Source organism: Rana temporaria, chromosome 12 (genome assembly GCF_905171775.1).
Source record: "Rana temporaria chromosome 12, aRanTem1.1, whole genome shotgun sequence".
NCBI lineage: Eukaryota > Metazoa > Chordata > Amphibia > Anura > Ranidae > Rana > Rana temporaria.
In genome coordinates, this window is record NC_053500.1 from 95956610 (window position 1) to 95976442 (window position 19833).

Genomic DNA, 19833 nt, shown 5'->3' on the forward strand with positions numbered 1-19833 from the left:
CACCAAGAGAGATCTGCTGGGGGGGGGGGGGGATTTGGAGATGCCCGCCTGGGCCCTCGGGTCCGAGGGGCCAGGCTGGCATCTACGGGACCCCCTAGGAAGGTCTGGCCAGGTCTGGGGGCTAGCAACAGGCCCGAACTTGGCTGACCATAACATTGTTTTTCAATGGGGGGAGGGGGGAAGGGAGAGGGATTATTTGTGTTGTTTAATTATGTTTATTATTGTCTGGGTACACGGAATGGTCCATCCTATAGAAGTCGGTATATAATAAGATATAAAGGGGGTTAAACAGTCCCTCCAAGAGACATCAAATATTGCAAGAATTGAAAAATTGGGCATCAAATATTGTTTTTTTACAGGAAACTCATTTTAAGTTTTCCTCTAGGGTTGGATTAAATTCTAGATGCTTCCCATTATGGTTTCATGCATATTCACCTAATAAAAGATCTAAAGGTATAGCAATAGGATTCGATAGGAACACCACCTTTGTATTAAAAGACATGGAATCAGACTCTGAAGGGAGGTATCTTTTTGTTAAGGGTTCTTTGTTTAATAGAATGTACACTCTAGTTAACGTCTACTGCCCTAATGCGCACCCCTGTCTCTTTTTTGGAAAAGTGTTAAACAAACTGGAAAAGTTCAGAGAGGGGGGTGTGATTGTGGCAGGGGATCTTAATTTTGTGTTCGATCCAGTCCTGGATACTCAACCCCTTTCCCTGCGCTCGGAAGGAAGGGTTCTTAAGACTATTAAAAGAAAATTACATCATCAACAATTAGTAGAAATTTGGAGGATCCTTCACCCTAAAGGAAGGGATTTTACATACTACTCCCAGACACACTCCACTTATTCGAGAATTGATCATATTTTTTTAGACCACCAACTCATGGAAGGGGTAACGAAGGTGGAGGTGAAGTCCATAACCCCCTCAGATCATGCCCCAGCGATGGCCCTATTAGATCTAGAAGATGTTCCGGTTAGGCAGAGATCTTGGAGATTGGATGAATCTCTCCTGTATGATCATAGTGTAAGTGATGCTCTGGAAAGGGACTTAAATTTGATCTTTGAAGAAAATAATGTAGAAAATATTGCACCATCTACACTGTGGGAAACCCATAAAGTATTTATGAGAGGGAGATTAATAGCGGAAGGGGCAAAAAGAAGGAAGCTATGGGCAGCAGAAAAAAAAAATCAGATTTTACAGGAAATTCAGAAGCTGGAACAGGCACATAAAGAGTCAATTGACAGTAAAATAATGGAGGAGCTAACAAAAAAGCGTGAGATATTGAAGAATTTGCTGGAACAGGAGACAAAAAGAGTTTTTTTAAAATCAGCTAAAAAACAATATGAGTTCGGTAATAAATCCGGGAGATTGCTGGCTGAAGCAATTAAACCTAGACGAAACCGGAATTATATTGCAAAAATAAAAGACAAAAAGGGGAACCTGAAACATACGAGAGATATCAGTCAAAACTTCCTTGAGTACTATCAATCTCTATATAAAGTAAGCGACTGTCAGGATAAAGAAGAAATACAGAATAGGAAAGAGAAAGTTGAACAATATCTTAAGAAAATAAAACTATTAGCTATTTCAGAAGAAGAGTCAAATAAATTAGAATGTGAGATATCGGAGGAGCAAATTCAGCAGGCAATTAAAAATAGTAAAAATGGAAAAAGCCCAGGACCGGATGGATATACATCCCTGTACTATAAAAAATTTCTTGGAATATTAACGCCACACTTCCATTGTCATATGAACTCCATTTCTAGAAGGGATGAAAATACGTAAAGAAGCACTAGGAGCTCATATAACAATATTACCAAAAGAAGGCAAGGACCCCACGCTGTGTTCAAGCTTCAGACCAATATCCCTGATTAATGAAGACATAAAAATCTATGCTAGGATCTTGGCCGAAAGATTGAAACTATATATGCCAGACTGCATTGAGACAGACCAGGCAGGTTTTGTCCCTGGAAGGGAAACAAGGGACAATATATTAAGGGTAAACCTGTTAATACATGAAGCAAAAAAAAAGAAAGAAACCGGCCCTTTTTCTATCTGTAGATGCTGAAAAGGCCTTTGACAGAGTCAATTGGGAATACATGTTACAAACACTGCAAGGATTTGGCCTGAAATCACGAATGATGAGATGGATAGGGGCATTATACTCAGATCCTACGGCTCAAGTCCAGGTGAATGGGACTCTGTAAAAGACATTTAAGCTACATAATGGGACTCGTCAGGGATGCCCACTTTCCCCTTTATTGTTTGTGTTATCTTTAGAACCCCTTTTAGCCTCCATAAGAAAGAACCGAGAAATACATGGCATCAAGGTAGGTGGGCAAGAACATAAGATAGCTGCTTATGCAGATGATATTATGTTATTCATAGCTAATCCTAGACAATCACTTCCAAAGGTTATGGAAGAAATGGATGAATATGGAAAGGTCTCTGTTTTTCCCATATTTATTTTAAAATGAGAGATATTAAATATAGACACACCCCTAAAAGATAAAAGAGAATTAAAAGCACTTTTTCCCTTTATATGGAGAGAGAGGAGACTGAAATATCTAGGAGTCTACTTATCAGTAACAACAACGGAATTATATCAAGATAATTATATTCCCCTATTGAACAAAATCAAACAAGATCTGAGGTGATACCGGGCATACAGACTGTCATGGCTAGGAAGGATAAATGTAATTAAAATGATGACACTTCCGAAATTTTTGTATATCTTCCAGAGCCTGCCAGTCTGTATCCCCGGGGCATATTTCAGAACCTTGAGAAGTCTAATACAAAAATGTGTGGAAGGGGAAAGGAAGTCGTATCTCATATAAAGCAATGAGTAGATCAAGAGAAAATGGGGGGTATCACTTCCAGACCCCCAAAAATATTATGAAGCAACAGTAATAAAAAGAGTTATAGATTGGGTTCATAATACATCACATAAGAAATGGGTATCCCTAGAAGACAACATGAGTAAAATGGAGCTAGGTCAGATTATTTGGATACCGAAAAAACATAGAAATCTTCCTAAGGCATCTGCTTCAATTACAATAGAAACATTAAAGATATGGGATTAAGTAATTAAGGATACAAAAGGACAATATAATAGCCCATTGATGCCCTTAATGGGAAATGATTATTTCCCACCGGGGAAAAATAATAAACTGTACCTAAAGTGGACACATTCGGATAGACTGAGGTTAGGGGATGTTCTAAAGGGGAATAGGCTATGCCAATTAGAAGAATTACGAGAGAAATATGGAATATCACAGTGGGATAGCTGGAGATATATGCAGCTCCAACATTTCACTGAATCCCTTCCGAAGTCGTTGCGAAGTGGTGAAAGATTAAATCCCTGGGAGAGACTGATAGATCAAGGAGGGATAAATGGAAAAGGGACAATTTCTAAAATATATAGGTTGCTGATATTCTCTAATGAGGAAGGGTCAACACATCCTCTGGAAAAATGGGAGATTGAACTAAAACAAAAAGTTCCAGAGAGGATGAAGAAGAGGGTCATGGACTATGTACACTCCACTTCAAAGGATATGAAGGTGAAAGAAATGAACTATAAACTATTGACTAAATGGTACTATGTCCCCACCAAGATGCATAAAATAAATAGTGATACATCGTCCCTATGTTGGAGGGAGTGTGGGGAAGAAGGAAATCATGCTCATATTTGGTGGCAATGTAGATTTGTTCAAACATACTGGGGGGAGGTACTAGGCCTAATAAAACAGATAGAAGGGAAAGAGATAGGACTGGATCCCTGGAAATGCTTATTTCATGCTATGGAAGGTCAGAGGAAAGAATATAGAGCATCCCTCACCCCATTTCTTTTAAATGCAGCAAAAGCATTAATCCCGAAAAAATTGAGAATTAAGGATCCACCAAGGATAAAAGAATGGCTTAGTGAGGTAGATAAAATAAGAGTAATGGAGGAGTTAATAAGCCATCAAGAAGAGGCAGAAATAAAATTCCAAGAAATCTGGGGGAAATGGACACACTTTAAGCAGTCTCAGTTGTATCTGAAGATTATGGGGAGAGAAGAAAGTTTGCAGGCTGATAACTAGAAAGGGATCATTTTTCTCTCTCCACCCCCCCCCCTTTTTTTTTTTCCTTCCCCACATAATATGAAGTGACACATTTTTGGACACATGGGTATATAAAGGAATGAGTTGGGTGCAGGGGGAGAAGCAGGTACAGACTATATGGAAGTACTTGGAAAAACCCCTTTGTCCCTGCTTCCTCCTTTTCAATTTTTTCCAAACATTTTTATTTTTTTTTTCAATTTTTCACTTCCCTCCCCCCTTTTTTTTTTTCTTTTTCGGCGACCTATGGGGCTCACTGGGGGGGAGGGGAGAGGGGAATGTACCCCTAGTTTAAAGGACATCACTATAGCGGTAGTATCGTAAGGTTGGACCTAGCCTTGTACCCGCACAAATGTTTTTTGTAATGTTGTAATATGTAGTTTGTATATGTCAATGTTATATGTATGAAGAACTTGTGAATTTTATAATGATTGGTGATTTAAAAAAAATGTCTTTAAAGAAAGTATGTAAAGTTTTTCTATTTTATGTGAAAACAATAAAAATAATTTAAACACAAGAAAGAAGAAGCCACACATTGTTGATTATCAAACTATTTTTACTCTGTGCACATGTGTTATACATTTTAGGAGAAAATTAAAACCATTTTTTTTTTAAACTTTAAAAACTATTTTTTTTTTTTTGGTTTTGCATAAACATGCATTTCAAAAAATAAAACATATAAAACTATGGAACTTACAAAGTTCAACCTTTGAAAAACTGAAGGCAATATCAGACATTATATAGTGTTTATGTGTTGCTGTTGCCTTCATGAGATGGAGTGATGTCACCCCTGAACAAGGCAAATTTTGAAGATTAACACAATTTGTGCATCAAAATGTCAACATGTGCCATCTCCCATCATGGGGGATCAATGGATGTGTTTTGGGGGTGAAACCCCTTCCTCTCACCCACTTGAGTTGCGAGGAAGGGGTTGCACCCACAAAACATGTACATTGATTTCCCCTGATGGGAGATAGCATATGTTGACACACTGTGTGCATCTTCAAAATTTGGCTTGTTAAATCACACAAAAATTTGGGAAATTAGTCCACCAAAAAAGTGTAAAATGGTGCAATTATACGAAGATCTTTAGACTCTCTCCAACAAATCAATCATGTTCTTAATTTGTTGGTCAAAACAATTGAGTTTGTGCCTTATAATGTCTATGTCACGACTCATAACCATGATGTCCTGGATTAGGATTTGAGAGCTACCATTTGAGAAAGGAGGAGAATGTTCTTTAACAAGCAGCACATCACCTAAAAACAAAAAGTAAAAAAAACATGTCTTATAAATATGCATGCATGCATCTATTCCCTGAATCTATGGTGACACACACTGACCTGTTGTGGTGCCAATTGCAGACACTTCCTACACCTCTCCTTCCTCCACATCCTGAAGTTGGGTTCTCTAAAGTTGGGGTTCTCTCTGAGGTGTGGGGTTCCTAGGCTCCTCAGAGTGGTGTCCTCCGAGTCTTCACTCCCCTATGAGAATGAAACAAAAAGGTATACTTAAAGCACACAGATATTTGAGGGCAGAAATAGTAATATGAAACATTGCTTGGAAGTGGGGTACAATTGTCTGTTTTGGCAGAGTTCCAAGCTGAACACATGATTTATGAGTTTTCCAAAGATGGAATACTTACCTTTTCTGGCCAAGTTTCACACATGGACACCCCAAGAATGTATCGGAGCACCTGTGTGGGACACCCTAAAAAGGTTGTTCTGGTGTCCCACACTAGTGCTCCTGAGTCCAGATGTGTAACCAGCTGCTGAGTGTCCTCTCCCTTACACTGAATCAAGTTTGCATTTCACATTCAAGTTACAAACACATCTAGACAACAATGTTCTTAAACGTTGTTTTAAAACAAATAGGCATGACCAAATGTGGTTTACCTGTATCTGAGCTAAACATCGTATTTTGTGGACGAACAATGTTTACTACGAACGATTACACTTTGGCCACTAACCTGAAAGTTGCCATTTTAAAATGTCCAACCAGTCAATAAAAGCACATGGAGCAACATGCAAGTATAATAATCTAATTATTAATAACACAGGAGAAATACTTACTTTTTGCCAGCATTTTTTTTAATACTCCTGTACTGCTCTGGCTCCCTCAGCTTCAGGACAGACCACCTTTTTCTTAGCTGCTCTTTGGATCTCCAGACACCAAATTTCTGGAACAGACTCCTCACCACTTTGCTCATTATTTTGGCCTTTCTGAGAATAGGGTTCTTGTACGGACCATCTTTCCCATCATAATCTCTACCACGCAAGATGTACACCATCTCTGCCATTTCTGCAAAGGACAGATTACTGACTTTGTATCTTCTCCTGGATCCAGGAGGTTTCCAGCTCCGGGCTTTCTTCGTCGTTACTTAAAATAACAGCCACCTGCTGCCTCTCCGCCATGTCATCTCCCACTGCGCGCAAAAGAGATGGGGCGGGGAATATACTAGAAAGAACGTCCGTGGCGGGCGACGCAGGCGCACTTTTTTACGCATGTACAGTGTATATAATGCCAACACGCATGTGTCGTACCTACGTTCTGTGTGCAGAGGAAGGAGGACCGGAAGCTACGAACGTACTAAACAAGGGTAACATTTTAATTTGGGACATCAGTGGCCTATACTGCTTTATGATTGAAGCCTATATTGGGATAAGATTAGGACAGTTTAGGCTGACCTAGTGTTTTTGTCTTGCAGCAAATATGCAGCACTTTAAGGGCCCTGTAATCATGTCAGCTTTCACTGACATGTACAATTTATGGGAGCTAAAACACGATTTATACCATGATAGTTGCTGGAGCCTAGGTTAAACTAAATGGGACTTTATATGAGGCTATGCACGTAAATGGACAGTATCCTCCATCCCTGTTGAATTGGGAAAGGGAAGGACAGGTGAGACTTTAAATGAATCATGCAGCCAAGGAGAGAGCATGTCAAAGTGTGTCTGGTAGGTAGTACATAGTAAACAAGAACCATATAAAGTAGCATAATAGCACAGTAAATAGCAAATACGTAAAATATAAAATTTATTGCACATATATTAATAACATAGTAATGACATAACATGATATTGTTTGGGCTCATTGCCACCAAGAACCACACAAGAAGCATGCTAGCACAATAGTTACAGTACATATGATACATTGTATGCATAATGATAACATATAGTTGACATGGCTTAGCGACATAAGGTTCATATTGTAAATAAAAGTAAAAACCAGACTCACTGACGTATCACTCCATCTTAAAGGGAAAATTTAGAATTGGGATTCATTGGTGGACTCCAATGGTCCTAATAATGGAAATAATGGTACAATAGTAGTCTAGATGGTAATAGGAGAGCACAAAAGTAAGCTCAAGGAGAAAAAACACGACAGACTAAGTCTGGTGGGTATTGCATAATTGTTGTGAACCACATATGTTACATAGTAATTCAATGCATAGCCAGTAATCAAATATATGATAGCTTACAAACCATTTGATAACATAATAGTAGCATAGCATGGTAACATGTGAGTTCATATTATGAACAACATTGGAACCAGACCAATAGGCATGTATCTCCAAATAAAATTAATATTTGTAGACTTGTGGTTCATTGGTATACTCCAGTATGCCTAGTGTAGGTAGAAATTGTAATCTGGGTAGGACGAACATCTAGTAGCTCTACGCATTTCGTGGCTAGCGCCACTCATCAGGAGCAGAGAGAGGTAACAAAAGTCTAAAAAGAATATTGTACGATGTTAGAGAATAATTACAAAATGGTTATAATATGTCCATCTAGATAAACAGAGATGGAATATAGGTATATATTAGGGCTGCGCATCTTGCGATTACCAAGTCCACGATTCAAATCGATTCGATTCCGCGATGCATCACGATTGCAGCGCAAGTGTGCATGGCTCTCCCCCCAAAATACTAAAGGAGATGATCAGAGACTGCAGATGTGGTACAGAAGATGATCAGAGACTGCAGGCATAGTACAGGAGATGATCAGAGACTGCGGGCATAGTACATGAGATGATCAGAGACTGTGGTCTCTGTCTGCTCGGCCGTTGGCGCCTTACCACCTTATCACTCAGTCTACCCCTGATATAAGGATTTTATCACACTTACCTTCTTTGGTCTTTGTTACCAACTTCGTCACTTTCACCTAAGTCATCTCACTTTACAGATCACTCCATACACCATTTTTTGCTCACTTGTCTAATTATTTTACAGACGTCCACAATGATACAGCTCTCACATGGGAATCTACTGTTCGGGAGTACTTGTTTTGGCTGTTCCAATTTCCATCCTCTGCCTTGGGGTGTGCCGCCTCAACTCCCTGGGTTGATGACCCCCTAGCCGACCTCCGGTCCTCCATGCCTGCATCCAGATCTCTTGTGTTCTGCAGGTATGATCGGAGATTATATATATATATATATATATATATATATATATATATATATATATACCTATATTCCATCTGTTTCTCTAGATGGACATATTATAACAATGTTTTAATTATTCTCTAACCTCATACAATGTTCTTTTTAGACTTTTGTTACCTCCCTCTGCTCCTGATGAGTGGCGCTAACATATGTGATTCACAACAATTATGCAATACCCACCAGACTAAGTCCGTCATGTTTTTTCTCCTTGAGCTTACTTTTGTGCTCTCCTATTACCATCTAGACTACTATTGTACCATTATTATCATTATTGGGACCATTGGAGTCCACCAATGAATCCCAATTCTACATTTTCCCTTTAAGATGGAGTGACACGTCTGGTTTTTACTTTTATTTACAATATGAACCTTATGCTTAGGCCATGTCAACTATATGTTATTATTATGCATACAATGTATAATATGTACTGTAACTATTGTGGTAGCATGCTACTTGTGTGGTTCTTGGTGGCAATGAGCCCACACGATATCATGTTATGTCATTACTATGTTATTAATACAGTATATGTGCAATAAATGTTATATTTTACATATTTGCTATTTACTGTGCTATTATGCTACTTGTATGGTTCTTGTTTACTATGTACTATCTACCAGACACACTTTGACGTGCTCTCTCCTTGGCTACATCATTTAAAGTCCCACCTGTCCTTCCATTTAACGATTTATACCATAACCGCGACGCAAGGAGGGCAACAGTGGATAAATTGGTGGAATTTATGCAGACAATGATCCCAGAGGCGGAAAATCTTTCCACCATGCGAGGCAAAGCTTTTGCAAGGAGGAGCCGAGACAGCCACCGAGGGACCCCAGAAGACAGGATTCGGGGACACTCTGTGCAAAACGAGCTGCACAGTGGAGGTAAGTATAACCTGTTTGTTATTTAAAAAAAAAATTTGCCTTTAGTGTTCTTTTAAGCAAGAAGTTATTTACATATTAATAGACAGTAGTGGCCAGAAATGATTGGGACAGGAAACTGCTGGGGTCAGAATGAGATTATTTTCTATTTAATAACATTCAATTTGCAAGAGTCATGAGCTGAAAATTGTGTGTGATTGATGAACCAAAAACTAAAACTATGTGCCTTTTTCATACACAGGATGAGGTCAGCCAGGAGGAGGCTCTGGAGTGTGGCAGTCAGGAGGAGGCAGGGGTGAGTGGCAGCCAGCAGATGCCCAGGCCCAGTGCCCAGTCACAGGTGCCTGCCCTCCGTGTAAGATCAAAAAGGCCCAGGAAGGTGAGTCAGGTGAAGGAGGAATCCCTGAGACTCATAAAGGGAAGCTAGCGAGATCATGAGAGCCCCCACCAACCCTGAAGAGGCCTATGGCTGTTATCTAGCCTCTAGGCTACAGCAAGTGGAGGAGGGCCAGCTTATCCTCTGTGAGGGTTTTTTTAATATGGCCCTTCAGAAGGTGGTGAGGGGCCAGCTGTCAGAGACCACCCATTTATGTGATCTCGCCCATCCTTCTCCTCCTCCTCTTCCTGCTGCTGCCACAAGTCCACCACCAGAACCACAGCCTGCAAGGAGACATGCAGGGAGGCGTGGAGGGAACGCTGCAGGGAGGAGTGGAGGGAAGTTTAGAAAATTATTTCCTGGCTTTAGTCTGGTCGGACAGAAGACGCAGTCTGTTGTAGTACCACAGACTGGGGACATTTAGGTCTTCAGCTGCTGTTCCTGATTTCTGTGATTTGGGGACCAGATTGTGCTCCCAATTATATGGACTCCTCAAGTTAATTTTTTAAACACACTTTATGTTAGCCTTGGGGTCCAAAGGCTGCTGAAATTCTACCAATTTCTCCATCGTTGCCCTTCCTCTTTATTTTGTTACCAGAATAAATGAATAATTGATTTACTTTAAATACTTTCCTATGTGTTTTTATTAAAAAAGGGACAGTTTGTTTGTGAGTAGGCAGGTACATTTCATAAATACAATGTCAAATTAAGGGACACCAACCAACCTCCTTGAGGTAACAAAATACAAGATAATACATGTTGTTGTGGTAACTTGACCATAAAATAAAAATGGAGATCACAAGAAAATATTAAAAGCCCACAAAAAAAAATAGATCTTGATTCAAATCACCAAAATAAATAAATAAATACATGCAATTTTAAGATCTGGCTTTAAAAGAAAAAAACAAGTTGGTCAGAACTCTGTGAATATTAGCAGCAAATAAATAACATTATTCTGCATTAAACTATGCAATAATTTGCAGCATAACGAATGTGCTATCTCCCATTACGAACTCTAGTTTTACCAGAACGAGCGCACCAGTCTCCTAATTTTTTCTGAGCATCCGAGTGGTGGAAAGTCATTTAGAACAGCTTACTGAACACCTTACTGAGGAGGAACAGGAAGTGAGAAATTCAGACAAAGAAAGAAAACATTTAGAAGGGAAATTGAAGGAAAAGGTAAGTGAACCAACAATGCACTAGCTTAAAGAAACCTATTTAGAAAATATAAAAATTAACCTTTACAACCCCTTTAAGGAGGGGAATGAGGTATGATGTAGTAAGTATTGCCTAGTAGTACACACTAGTAGTCACTAGTGTGTAGGTCATTACTCAGGAAATCATTGAATGTACTTTGGCCTTATACCTTGTACACAAGATCAGAATTTCCGATGAAAAAAGTCAGACTGACTTTTTTCATCGGATATTCCGATCGTGTGTAGCCCAATCTGAGTTTTTTCATCAGATATTCTGAGGAATTCCGTCAGAGTTTAGATATAGAACATATAGCAGTAGACTGCTTTAAGAAAGGCATGGATTATTTCCTAAATGTACAGAATATAACTGAGTACTAACATTTATAGGTATAGTTGATCCAGGGTAACTCCGATTGCCTCTCGGGGGATCAGGAAGGAATTTTTCCCCCTGCTGCAGCAAATTGGATCATGCTCTGCTAGGGTTTTTTGCCTTCCTCTGGATCAACTGTGGGTATGATGTTGGGTGTATGGGATTGCATTGTGTTTTATATTTTGTTTGTTTATTAATTTTTTTTTTTTTTGTGGTTGAACTGGATGGACTTGTGTCTTTTTTCAACCTGACTAACTATGTAACTATGTAACATGTTCTATTTTACTCCGATGGAATTCCGTTGGATTTCCGATGTGATTTGGCCAGGCAAAAGCCAGATCGTGTGTACAGGGCATAAAGGGTTGAAGCAGGGGGCAATCCCATCATACACATAGTATTGTACCTACTTCCTGAAGACAGCGCCAGCAGCGATTGAACAGGGATGGATTCAATTTATGTAATAGGGCAAGCGTTTGGTACCATCTCGATAGAAGTCCAAATAGGAACAGCACCTTACTTTATTTATTCACATGAATATTTATTGTGCTGCAGCCAATCCCTATGGAGGTGTGCTTAGTTGGTGGCTAGGAGAAACAAATAGTCTGGGCTCTGGAATAGCTGGGTTCTTGTCCTGCTGGAGAAATCACCAGCCTCAGGGGCTGCTACCCCTTTGAGGCAGTCCTCCTGGAGTCTGCTGCTATTCATCAAGGTCCCAGATATAGCAGAGCTGGGGGGGGGGGGCTATTACCAATTACTTTTGGAGCTAACTAAGCAGTTTTACCCACGGATATGGGGGGTTATTTACTAAAAGGCAAATCCACTTTGCACTGCAAACTACAAGTGCACTAGGAATTGCACTGAAAGTGCACTTGGAAGTGCAGTTGCTATAGATCTGAGGGGGGTGTGCAAGGAAAAGAAAAAACAGCATTTTAGCTTGCACATGATTGGATAATAAAATCAGCAGAGCTTCCCCTCACTTCAGATCTACCCCTCAGATTTACAGCAAGTGCACTTTCAAGGCAATTTTAAGTGCACTTTGCACTTGTAGTGTAAAGTTGATTTGCCTTTCGTAAATAACCCCCATGGTCTTGAGAAATCAATGAAGAGTGCCTGGTGGAGGCTGTAAAGTGTGTAACTGCCCTGGAATATTGCGAGTCCTGAGCTCAGGATCCTAGTGACTGTATGCTGTTCTACTTTTGTAGAAGCAGTGGTAGTTCTCAGTTTGAGAACTCTTACAGGGTCTCAGTTCTGGTCTTACCATTTGTTTCTGGCTTAAAGGGTTTGTAAAGGAATTTTTTTTTATCTTAATAGCTTCCTTTACTCTAATGCAGTGCTGTTTTCATGTCCTCATTGTTTGTTTTTGCTCTCAAGTTGCTGTAATTCTTCTCTGATCTCCACACTTCCTGGTTGTCTGTTTCCTGATGACCACAGTGCTGGGAGCTTTCTCTCTGTGGTCACTAACTTCAAGGAGGTGTGATTACTGTGTGTCTAGTTTCTAGTTTAGTTTTCCAAACCATCACTGCTCTATGGCTCTGTATGCTCTGTAAGGCAGAGAGGCATGAAACAACATGCAAAAACGAAACTAGAAACTACAGGTACATTATATGATTGTTTTTTTATCTATTTTTAATAGTTTTTAAAAGGAATCAGTTAACGATTATGTCTCTATACCCTGTAAACAGTCATTTCAGCCCAAAAAATGTTTTTGTTTACAACCCCTTTAAAGACTGATCAAAGAAGTTTCACCTGTTACAAGTCAACATTTTTGGAGTGTCCTATACTACACTAAACCCTGTCCTGTTTCAAGTTCTACAAGCAATACATTTTAAAAAGACATCCCCTAGACTGTTTAATGGAGCCAGAGTGAATGGACTGTTGCCTGTGTGAATGGTAGCATCTGCACTATCTTGGGAAGAACCAGTTAAAATCAATGGCTCCTATGGAGGTAACTACAAAAACAACAATACATGTTCGAGTGTGTGTGTGTGTGTGGGGTGGAAGGGGGGTTTGAAAGAAACAAAACTCTATTTTTGGAGTGAAGTTCCGCTTTAAGAATTACAGAAAGGAGCGGCTTTGTTTGTTTTAATTTGTTTCTCTAGTTGTACTATATACTTACATCTAAATCATCCAGATCATCCATACTTGGAGGTGCACCATTGTCTTTGACGCTGTTGATCAGCTGTAAAAGGAAGCATTTATTATTAGAAGATTTTTTTTTTTATTAACTTAACTAAATATAATTATATATATATACACACACACACACACACACACACACACACACACACACACACACACACATATATATATATATATATATACATATACATACATACATACATACATACACACACTATATATACACACACACACACATATAATATATATACACACACACGTAAGTGATATAACTAAAGGTTTGTATGGCAATGTATGCCTTTTTGCTGATACAAAGGTGTGTAATAGGGTTGATATCCCTGGAGGCAGGGCCAGACTTACCATTGGGCTTGACTGGGCTCAAGCCCATGGGCCCCGCCCAATAGGGGGCCCCCCTTTAAAAAAAAAAAAAAAAAGAATTTTTTTTTTTTTAGGGGTCCGGAGGTCCCCAGGGCCCTGGACGGCAACCCCCCCTTTTTTTATTTATTTTGTATAAAAAAAAATGTTATATATATATATATATATATATATATATATATATATATATATATATATATTTTTATTATTATTATTATTATTATTATTAAAGGGCCCAGGGGTCTCCAGGGCCCCCGGATGGCAACCCACTTTTTTTTTTTTTTTATAAAAAAAATTTACATTTTTTTATATATATATTTTTTTATTAAAGGGCTCAGAGGTCCCCAGGGCCCCATGTGGCAACCCCCCCCCCTTTTTTTTTAAATAAATGTTTATTTCTTTATTTTTGTTTATATTTTTTATTAAAAGGCCCAGAGGTCCCCCTTTTTTTATGTATTTTTTATAAATGTTTATTTTTTTTTTATTTTTTTATTAAAGGGCCCAGAGGTTAATTTTTTCTTTTTTTTAAAAGGAAGGGCCCAGAGGTCCCCAGGGCCCCGGATGGCTACCCTCCTTTTTTAATATACCCCCTTTTTTTTTTCTTTATTTCTTCTATTTTTTGTAAAGGCCCCCCCCCCGCTTCTCAATTTCGGCAGGCCCCCCCCCCCCCCACTTTTCAATTTCAGGCGGTTCTCTGCTCCAGGGGGCCCATGCCTTAAGCTGTGTAAGGGGCCCCAAAATTCCTGATGGCAGCCCTGCGCATACCTAACACGCACGGATTCTGCGGGACTTTCCCACACAGACAGCTTCTTCCCGCAGTCCCGCAAAAGGGTTAATTTCCCTGCACTGCCGAAAGCCGGGCAAATGACAGTCTGTGGCCCGGCTGTTGGCACAGGCGAGAGGCACTCCCCCCGCTCAACAACTGCAAAACCCCCCCCGCTCAACAACTTTGATTCCCCCCCCCCGCTCAACAACTTCGATCCCCTCCAATTCTCGGCTCCAGGGGGCCCCTTCAACACTCAAGCCCAGGGGCCCCCACCACCCTAAGTCCTGCCCTGCCTGGAGGTGTCTAATATGGAACATGATTTGGCATTGCTTGAGATTGGTCAAAGCAATGGAAACTGCAGTTCAATGTTTCTAAATGTAAAATAATGCACCTAGGGAAAAATAATCCATTGAGAGAGTACAACATTGGGGGTACAGTGCTGGTCTGCACTACAGAGGAAAAGGACTTGGGGGTACTTATTTAAGATAATTGCAAAATGAGCAAACAGTGTGACCAGGCAGTGGGAAAAGCCAATAGAATTTTTTTTCCATTTAGAATACGGTGACCAGTTTTGGAGACCTCACTTACAGAAAGATATTGATAAAATAGAACGAGCCAAGAGAAAGGTAACAAAAATGGTAAACGGTCTGGGGAATAAAACATAAAGAGAGCGACTTCAGGAACTTAATATGTACAGTCTGGAGGAAAGGGAGACATGATTGAAACCTTTAAATACATCAAGAGGGTGAATAAGGTTCAGGAGGGCAGTTTATTTTCAATAAGAAACCAAAATCAAGAACACAGGGACATGACCGTAAATTAACTGGGGGAAAATGCAAAAATAATTTTAGAAAGTATTATTTTCTGAAAAGGTACTTGATGCTTGGAATAAACTTCCAGCATATAGTGAGACAGTCAACACTATATGGCTTCATATATGCTTAGGACAAACATAGATCTATACTCAGACAAAAAAGTTAACAAAAACAAAAAACATAAAACAAAATGGGCAGACTCAATGGACTACTCAGTCTTTTTCTGCCATCACTTTTCTTGGCTTCTGTATTCAGATTTTCTAGCCTGCCCCCTCTAAACCCCAATGGATTCCTATTGGTCTAGGGGGTTCTGTATCTTAACCATTTGCCGACCAGCGCACAAAGATGTACACCATGGGTCTTCAAACTATGGCCCCCCAGTTGTTCAGGAACTACAATTCCCATCATGCCTTGTCTTGTCTGTGAATATCAGTGTGTTACAATGCCTCATGGGATGTGTAGTTTGTAAAAGCGAGATTTTTCACACGTTTTATGTAGATGGCTTTTCTCAGGACGTTTCGTTCAAAAGTTCAAATAGCCAGGCTTACTCAAAGTGTGAGTTTTATTTGTAGCTCACTTGGCATCAACTTGAAAATACATACAACGTTCAAATCTTCTTACAGCTTGATGTAGTAAAACGAAAGATATTAGTAATAAAAAGCTTAAAAGAAAAGTACAGGAAAAAGACTCAGCTTCTTCTGTTGTGAGAGAGGTGTCTGCTAGAACAGCTGAGGTAGGCTTGTGTATAGGCCTAGAGTAAACAAAGTGTCTTTCTTGGTGAATGTGTTTTCCTTCTGAATGTATGTGTAGAAATAATGTGTAGGGTTTGTGATTGTGTGTGTGGTGTTTGTGTCACTCTCTATGCCAGTTGAAACTATTTTATCCTATTCTCTTGTCAGCTAAATACAAAGGTAACACCCTTTCTTGCATAGATGCTTAACCACTTAATGACCGCCTCCTGCACATATACGTTGGCAGAATGGCACGGCTGGGCACATCCACGTACAGGTATGTCCTGTACTAGTACCCAGCCATGGGTGGCGGGCGTGCTCCCGTGACCCGGTTCGAAGCTCCGGGAGCGCGGGACTCAGGGACCCGATCGCCGCTGGAGTTCCGCGATCGGTCCCCGGAGCTGAAGAACGGGGAGGCCGTGTAAACACGGCTTCCCCGTTCTTTACTGTGGTCGCAGCATCGACCGAGTCATCCCTTTTTTAGGGGGACACAATCGATGACGTCACACCTACAGCCACACCCCCCTACAGTTGTAAACCCACTTCAGGTCACACATAACTCCATCAGCGCCCCCTGTGGCTAACTCCCAAACTGCAACTGTCATTTTCACAATAAACAATGCATTTTAAATGCATTTTTTGCTGTGAAAATGACAATGGTCCCAAAAATGTGTCAAAATTGTCCGAAGTGTCCGCCATAATGTCGCAGTCACGAAAAAAAATAGCTGATCGCCGCCATTAGTAGTAAAAAAATGTTTTTTTTATAAAAATGCAATAAAACTATCCCCTATTTTGTAAACGCTATAAATTTTGCGCAAACCAACCGATAAATGCTTATTGCGATTTTTTTTACCAAAAATAGGTAGAAGAATACGTATCGGCCTAAACTGAGGAAAAAAAAACATTTTTTATATATTTTTGGGGTATATTTATTATAGCAAAAAGTTAAAAATATTGAATTTTTTTCAAAATTGTCGCTCTATTTTTGTTTATAGCTCAAAAAATAAAAACCGCATAGGTGATCAAATACAACCAAAAGAAAGCTCTATTTGTGGGGGAAAAAAGGACGCCAATTTTGTTTGGGAGCCATGTTGCACGACCACGCAATTGTCAGTTAAATCGACGCAGTGCCGAATCGCAAAAAGGGGCCTGGTCTTTTACATGCATTTTGGTCCGGGTCTTAAGTGGCTTCAATCTATAGTTAAATTACATAGCTCCACCCATTGTCCTGACATGGTTAAACTCCAAAATAGAGATTATAACTTATCCCCATATTTGTCTGGTTCACCTTGCCAAAAGCTGACCTATCTTTCAGGCTGCTTTGATTGACAACAACATATAACAATTTCCTATAAAAAAAAAATATATAGGGCCAGATTCACAGAGCAAGTACGCCGGCGTATCTACTGATACACCGGCGTACTTTCAAATTTCCCACGAAATTCTCAAACCAAGATACGACGGCTTCTGGCTTCGATCCGACAGGCGTACAGTTTTGTACGCCTTTGGATCGTAGGTGCAATACTTCGGCGCCCGCTGGGTGGAGTTTGCGTCATTTTCCGCGTCGGGTATGCCAATTAGCTTTTTCCGTCGATCCACGAAGGTACGCGCGGCCGTCGCATTCAATTACATCGTCGCTAGTTGGCTTTTCCCGGCGTATAGTTAAAGCTGCTATTTTGCGGCGTATAGATAGACTTGCCATGTTAAAGTATGGCCGTCGTTCCCGCGTCGAAATTAGAATTATTTTTTTTGCGCAAGTCGTCCGTGAATAGGGATGGACGCAAGTCACGTTGAAGTTCTAAAAATGACGTTGTTGCGACGTCATTTCGCGCAAAGCACGGTGGGAAATTTCGAAACGGAGCATGCACATTTCAATTGGCGCAGGGACGCGCTTCATTTAAATGAATCACGCCCCCTACCCGCCCAATTTGAAATACGCGACGAGAGATACACTACGCCGCCGTAACTTATGGCGCAAAATCTTCCTGGATTCGACTTAGAGCCAGGGAAGATACGGCGGCGTAGCGCATCTCCGATACTCTGCGCCTGGGCAATTCTATGTGAATCTGGCCCATAGTGTTGACCTTCTGTTAAATGCCAAATTCTTACAATAGATTTATTCTTTAGGATTCAAAAGTTCTGTACCAAAACTTACAAATGCATAATCAACTCATAATTGAATATGTAGCGCTGACATTCTTGTATTCTTGACCTGAAAGTAAGAGTTCAGGATCTTCAACCAGGTGACCGGGTTTTGCTGAGGAATCTAGGCATCCCAGGCAAGCATAAGTTGGCTGATCGTTGGAGATCACAGCCTTATGTTGTGTGTAGGAAGCTTCCAGGGCTCCCAGTGTATGAAATCAAGCCAGAAGGAAACACTGGGCCAATAAAAACCTGGCATCGGAATCACCTTTTACCTCTCACTGAGGCAGTCAGGATAAGCACAGAGGAGGAATTCCCATCCACATCCACCGATGTGTGTAGGCCAATAACCAGATCTCAGCTTGCACCCTCTACAGATGAAGATGAGGAAGTAGAGATGAGTTGGCTGTGGCCTCCGGAAAAACTTCAGAAACAGATGCTGATATCTCTTCAGAAGTAGAGGAGGATAATAACGGAACTCTCAGGGCAGAGGCCCCAGAATTTGTGCCGGAAACTCATCTTGCAGAAGAGCCCAGTCCTCTTATTTACTCTCCATTTTTAGTCACTGAGAGGAGGGATGACGACATTTGTCAAAAAGGAATGGATACCCTGAAAGTACAAAGAGCAAAGAGAGACATTCGCCCACCACGCAGACTGACTTATGATACATTGGGCGAATGCTCTGAAGCATCTCAGGTTGTCAGCAAACGAAACCTTGAACTGTCTGGTCCCTCTACTTTTGATTCAGTAAGGGACAACCCCAACTCACCCCTTGGCACATCTGTACCAGACACAATAGTATCAGCTGTGAGTGCACAGGATAGCTCCCCATCATATGACAATTGGTGGGAAGCTCCTCTGTCTGTATTGTATGACCATATAGAGGCTAAAATGCAGAATAGAGTTAGCAATTTGAACCTCTTTGGAGGACCAAAGAGATAAAGTAGGGGGAGTGTGTAGCGCTGACATTCTTGTATATTGATGTGTGTTTGCATACTTTAATACAACGTCTATGGACATTGCTATGTTTAAGTATTTGGAGCCATCTAGTGACCAAATACTTTTAATGCAGAGAGATGTTTTGTTTAGTATTTTGGTTGCCTTGGAGACGAGGAGAGACCCAAATAATGGTAATGCAGAGAGATATTTTGTTGAGGATTTTGGTTGCCTTGGAGACGAGGGGAGACAGGAGTGTAAACAAAGCCTTCTGGATGCTGATGCCGAGCTGCTGGGGAGCGAAGGCTGAGCTCGGAGAGCTAGAGGACAGTGGCCGGATTGCCGAGACCGAGAGACACTCATCCGAGCATCGGAGAACCGGATCCATCCAGCGGAGCTGAACAGAGCCGACGGAGAAGCAAGTTGCAGTCACAGGACCCTGAACAAAAGTTACTACCCGGAGCTCCGATCCAGTGGGTGAGCGGGTCACGACCCACAGTTTGCTAAGTTTACACGCAGTTAGACTCATATACAGGCCTCACTGGGATTTATAGTTCCACAGAG

At 40.6% G+C, this 19833-nt stretch overlaps 1 protein-coding gene across 3 annotated transcripts in view; it reads right to left on the minus strand.

Moving 5' to 3' along the window:
• Window positions 1–19833, minus strand: part of PTGES3L (prostaglandin E synthase 3 like) — a 318513-nt gene that overhangs the window by 113931 nt on the left and 184749 nt on the right. For all 3 annotated transcript variants that reach the window (XM_040329758.1, XM_040329759.1, XM_040329760.1), the window contains exon 6: window positions 13482–13544. In XM_040329758.1, the coding sequence (XP_040185692.1) occupies window positions 13482–13544 (63 nt within the window). The remainder of the gene's footprint in view (window positions 1–13481; window positions 13545–19833) is intronic.